The sequence below is a fragment of the Manis pentadactyla genome, chromosome 8, assembly GCF_030020395.1.
Source record: "Manis pentadactyla isolate mManPen7 chromosome 8, mManPen7.hap1, whole genome shotgun sequence".
Taxonomy (NCBI): Eukaryota; Metazoa; Chordata; class Mammalia; order Pholidota; family Manidae; genus Manis; species Manis pentadactyla.
Window position 1 is genome coordinate 122,256,731 of NC_080026.1, and position 5,989 is coordinate 122,262,719.

General features: G+C 57.9%; 1 protein-coding gene across 1 annotated transcript; it reads left to right on the plus strand.

The window, feature by feature from the left end:
- Nucleotides 1-1,849: 1,849 nt before the first annotated feature.
- On the plus strand, nucleotides 1,850-5,541 carry ADRA2A (adrenoceptor alpha 2A). Its single transcript, XM_036898930.2, has one exon. The coding sequence runs from the start codon at nucleotides 2,815-2,817 to the stop codon at nucleotides 4,210-4,212; it is 1,398 nt and encodes a 465-aa protein (XP_036754825.1). The 5' UTR covers nucleotides 1,850-2,814; the 3' UTR covers nucleotides 4,213-5,541.
- Nucleotides 5,542-5,989: the final 448 nt, after the last annotated feature.

The window sequence follows — 5,989 nt, forward strand, 5'->3', positions numbered from 1 at the left end:
CAGAGCTGAGATTTGAGTAGATGGGAAATGATGGACTCAACAGAGGGAAGGAATTCTAACTTACCAGCTTTCTTAGATTATCCAGGAAAGGGGACTAGAAATGCTCCTCAAAATTAAGACAGGAAGGGGAGGTCATACCACTGGAGCAAAGAGTGGGAGATAAAGGTACTGAAGTCAAAGGAGACATCTGTGAAGTCCTATGAAAAGCACAGACTTTATGATTATCTACATCCAGAGCAGCAGCAGCATTACTGTACCACTGGTGGGGGCTGTAGGTATCACCCGGGGCTGAAGGTAATACCCAACACCCCAGACAGACCTGAGCCTGCAGGTGGATGGGCAGAGAGGCTCTCTGTTCAATGCTTGGAACTTCCAGTGTAGGTGACTACATAAAGTATGTTGGTTTAGTGGATCCTTAAATAAGACAGCTGTTCTGTAGGGCTCAACTCTCTCCTGCTGTCAGTTCCAAACCCGCTGGACCTTACCCTTAAACTGCCTGCTGCTTATTTGAAAAGTGCAGATAGCACTAAAAGAAGCTGGTATCTAGCAAATGTCAAGATCTGTTGTAGAGCATTTTCTGTGCAGAGAAAGACTAGCCAGCTGTTCACTTCACTCCAAGCTATTTCCATCAGAGGGAACATGGAAAGTACTCTCTCTTCTTGTCCAGCACTCTCCTTTTACTGAAAGATGGTGTTTGTGCATCTGAAATAGGGGTGGGTGGGGTGGAGTGAGGGTGGAGTCTAGCTTTCCTGCCTCTGCAAAGCCTCTCACAGCAGGCCAGACCTGGGCAACCATGGAGGCCACGTCCAAACCTACCGGCTCTGCGGGAGCGGTGGGCTGTGCCGCTCTAGGTGGGAAGCCAGTCCTGGGCTCGGATGCCTGACGAGTACTTCCTGGTCTGACTTTATGGGAGGCGCCGCCGCTCCCGCGGTGGGGAGACATCCAAGAGTGTATACTGTAGGAAGACTTCTGAAACGTGGCAAAGTGTAACTTAAAATCTGGGTTCTCCCTTCCTGAGCTTGGATCCTGAGTTCTTTCTTGATCTTGGACCCGAATTTGTCCTGAGAGGAGAAGGCGCTGTGGGCAAAACACCGCAGAGGCGGGAGGAGGCACCAGGAGCAGGCGGGTAGCTTCCCAGCCGTGACGACGAGCCACCAGCAGGTGTCAGTGCGCCCTTGCTCAGTCGCTGATCGCGGCCACCGCCTCTAGGACCACTCCTCACCGTGGTCTGAGGGGGCGCGGTCCGGACCCCGGGCCGCTCTAGTCCCGCAGACCGCTCTACCGTGGCTGCCTTCCCGCAAAGCGGAGCTCTTTAGTCTGGCTGGGCCGGCTCCCCGGGGGGTCCTTACCATTCGGCACCCGGGGTTCGATCCGAACCTGCGTCTTTCTCTCGCACCAGGACCCCGTTCGCCCCGCTGCCAGGAGCACTTGCGGACCAGAGCAGCCCGGCCCAGATCGGGGCTGCTCCGGATGCTATCCGTACCGGTGGCTGCTTCTGATTCTGGTTGGGGGACCCCAACACCCTGTACTCCCAGAACCCAGCTTGATGGGGGCATTCCCGTGTGCCTGCTGCTCTCTGCCCAGCCGCCCGGAGCTGCTCGGCCAATTCCCAGCAGGGGTCGCTTCCCAGTCCCCAGCACTCTCTTTAAACCAACCCCTCGCTCAAGGTACCCGCCTCTCCAAAGGGCACGTCCCGCCCCAGGGGGCAGCGCTCCCCAACGTCCCGCGCAGGGCGCGGGCTTTAGACCCGCGGAGGGGAGGCGCAAGGGGCGGAGGAGGGTCGGCTTCCCACGTGGGGGCTGACGCCGGCTGCTCAGCAACGCCGGCTTGAACCTGGGGCTATAAAACCAGTCCACCGTGGGAGCGGCGGAGCAGCAGCGGCCCTGGCTTCGGTGCAGACGCTCGGCAGCCCGCACGCCGCCGCCCAGACACCCCCAGCATCTTCTTCCCCAGCCCTGCGCTCCTGCCCCACTCACGCTGCACTTGTACCCCTGCGCGGCCGGCCGCGCTCAGCCCAGCAGCTCGCCCGGCTGACGCCCAGGAGACCTCCTGCCTCAGCCGTCGCTCCTACAGGGCCCCCGCCTGCCTGAGGACGGGGTGCCTTCATGCAGCCCCACACCCCTCACCCGCCGTCACCGCCGCCACCCCAGAGCTCCGCGCGCTGCGCTCCAGCCCCAGCCGGGCACGCAACTTTGGAAGTCCCGCGGCGCTCCGAGAGGCGGCAGAATCCGCACCCTGGCTGGGGCCGGCAGGCACCGCTGCGTCTAGGGGAAGCGAGAGAGTCGGTAATCGCTTCGGGGATGTAAGGAGACGGACATAGGACCCCAGTCCCGCATCAGCACCCCTCGGCTGCCTCCTGGGGTGGGGGCGGGCACCGCACACGGTAAGACTTCTTGCTTTCGCTCAGGCTCAAGAGTCAAGATAGAGATATAGATATATTTTAATTTCCTGTCATCCTTCCAAGTCATCAGGCCACCGATGATCTTTTGATCTCCCTTGAAGAAATCTCTTTCCCCATCGGCTGGACCTACTCTCTCCCGCCCCTTAGAAATAAAACTTGTCCGTGCTTAGGATCTGGGAGCGAGAAGGCGCCCACCCCGAGTGCCCGAGGCGCGGGCCGGGCGCCGTTAGCGGGAGCCGGGCCCATGGGCCGCTAGCGGCCCCCAGCTCGGGCCCGGCCTCGCTGCAGCCCCCTCTCCATGTGAGGCGCGGCGGGGCGAGAGGGGCGAGCGGGGCGCGGGAGGAGGAGGAGGACTCACGGCGCCGGGCCGGAAGGCAGCTGGCAGCAGGCCCAGGCGAGCGGGCACCGCGTTCATGTTCCGCCAGGAGCAGCCGCTGGCTGAGGGCAGCTTCGCGCCCATGGGCTCCCTGCAGCCGGACGCGGGCAACGCGAGCTGGAACGGGACTGAGGCGCCGGGGGGCGGCGCCCGGGCCACCCCATACTCCCTGCAGGTGACGCTGACGCTGGTGTGCTTGGCCGGCCTGCTCATGCTGCTCACCGTGTTTGGCAACGTGCTGGTCATCATCGCGGTGTTCACCAGCCGCGCGCTCAAGGCACCCCAGAACCTTTTCCTGGTGTCTCTGGCCTCGGCTGACATCCTGGTGGCCACGCTTGTCATCCCCTTCTCACTGGCCAACGAGGTCATGGGCTACTGGTACTTCGGCAAGGCGTGGTGTGAGATCTACCTGGCGCTCGACGTCCTCTTCTGCACGTCGTCCATTGTGCACCTGTGCGCCATCAGCCTGGACCGCTACTGGTCCATCACGCAGGCCATCGAGTACAACCTGAAGCGCACGCCACGCCGCATCAAGGCCATCATCGTCACCGTGTGGGTCATCTCTGCGGTCATCTCCTTCCCGCCGCTCATCTCCATCGAGAAGAAGGGCGGCGGCGGCAGCCAGCAGCCCGCCGAGCCGCGCTGTGAGATCAACGACCAGAAGTGGTACGTCATCTCGTCGTGCATCGGCTCTTTCTTCGCTCCCTGCCTCATCATGATCCTGGTCTACGTGCGCATCTACCAGATCGCCAAGCGCCGCACCCGCGTGCCGCCCAGCCGCCGGGGTCCAGACGCCTCCGCCGCGCCGCCGGGGGGCGCCGAGCGCAGGCCCAACGGCCTAGGCCCGGAGCGCGGCGTGGGCCCCGTGGGCGCCGAGGCCGAGCCGCTGCCTGTTCAGCTCAATGGTGCCCCCGGGGAGCCCGCGCCGGCAGGGCCGCGTGAAGCCGACGCGCTGGACCTGGAGGAGAGCTCGTCGTCCGAGCACGGGGAGAGGCCGCCGGGGCCCCGTCGAGCTGAGCACGGCCCCCGCGCCAAGGGCAAGGCCCGGGCAAGCCAGGTGAAGCCCGGGGACAGCCTGCCGCGGCGCGGGCCGGGGGCGACAGGGCCCGGGGCGCCTGCGGCAGGGTCCGGGGAGGAGCGCGGCGGGGGCGCCAAGGCGTCGCGCTGGCGCGGGCGGCAGAACCGCGAGAAGCGCTTCACGTTCGTGCTGGCCGTGGTCATCGGCGTGTTCGTGGTGTGCTGGTTCCCCTTCTTCTTCACCTACACGCTCACCGCCGTCGGCTGCTCCGTGCCGCCCACGCTCTTCAAGTTCTTCTTCTGGTTCGGCTACTGCAACAGTTCGCTGAACCCGGTCATCTACACCATCTTCAACCACGACTTCCGCCGCGCCTTCAAGAAAATCCTCTGCCGGGGAGACAGGAAGCGGATCGTGTGAGCGGATCCGTGCCCCGCAGCCAGCGAGGACTGAGGGAGCGTCTAGGCAGGGCCCGCACTCTGAAAGCGGGTCCTGCCTTCTCCGCGTTTCCTGGCCCCGGCGTTGCTCTGCGGCTGCTCTTGCCTACTAGGGAAAAGTACTGCCCGGGAGGGTCACAAGTCCTCCAGTTGTTGAGCCATTTGTGACTTGGGGCGATCTTCCTGGGTTCTTGGGCTGCCCCTAGTCTGTATTTTTCCTTGAAGGTGTTTTCACCTCCCCCGAGACCAGCTTCCACGGCAGTTCAAAGCAAGGACTGGACCCCAGAGGGATGGCTCCCAAAGGGTTAATGGATGGGGATCACCCAGCCCTGGCTAATTGCTCTCCCTCAAGTTTATTTTTAAACAAATGCTCAGGGCAGCCCTGCCCACCCTCCTATCCCCCACTGTAAATATACACTATTTTTGATAGTACACACAGGGGTCCCCAGTGTCGCCTGGCTTTGATGCTGTTGGAGATGCCTTGGCGCCAGACACATTGTCTCTGGTTCAGGCAAGCCCCTCGCAATGCACACCCCTTTCTGGAGTCATTATCTCCCTTTGTGTTCTTTTCACCAGCAACTGGTGACTGTCTCTTGGGCCAGGACCTGCTTTAAGATTTCTTGAGAGGGAAAAGATTTCTGTCCATTTTTTTCCTGTGCCTAACAGCATAATTGCCTTTTGCTATATGTAAATATTACAATGATGGACCAAGACAGAAGTGAGTGAACCTTTCTGCCTTGCAGCCCTGTGTATAAAGCCATTCTCCTCTGAAGCACTCTTTGCCTCAGAAACTCACTTTAAAACTGTCTGTTTTCAGTGGCCCCACCTTCCCTTCCTCTGGGGCCACTGCTTGAAGACTATATCTGTTTCTATCTGGTATGTTTGTGCACGCCTCCCTCCCCAAAAGTGCTGACAGAGAGATCTTTTCGCTCTTGTTTTTAGATAGAGAAGTGGAAATTATGTGGAAGAGGCAAAGCTGATACAATTTGCCCAAGGTAAACAGTCTGAAAAGACAAATGGGCCTGCCAGACTGTACAGTTCCTGCTCCAAGAGCTCTTAGGTATCAAAGTGTTGTCCTTTTTCTCCCTGCTTTCTGGCTGAGATCATGTCACTGATGAACTTTCAAAGTCAAGGGAGGAGGGCGGAGACCTCGTGTTTACATACGAGTTTCTACATGTTTTAGACAGAGACTCTTTAAGGCCTGTGCTCTTCACTAAAGAAAAACTAATGTCAGCACATGTTGCTAATGACAGTGGATTTTTTTTAAATAAAAAGTTTACAGATCAAATGTGAAATAAATATGAATTAAATGGTCCTGTCTGTTATCTGCATTTCCAAAAGCTCTGGGAACATCCGATGATTTGATATATGTTTTTAAAATTAAAAACATATATAAACATTACATATATTGATATTTATATATTTTTAAAATAATATATAAATGTATGTAATGCATTATATATATTTCTAAAATATTTACCTTTAAAAATGCAAGCAGTAACAGCTACTATTTACCAGGTGTTTATTTGCTGGACGCTATGGTGATTCTATTATAAGCTGTGCCTCATTTAATCTCCCCCAAAACCCTATGAGGTAGATATGATTATCATTCCCACTTCACAGGTGAAGAAACTGGGTCTCAGAGGGCAGGTGATTTACTCAAGGTTAATGAAAAGTGGTGGAAATGCATTGTATTCAGCTTTATCTGGTTCTGGGGTCTATACTTTTAAGCGTGTACACACTGCAAAGTGTCTGTGTGC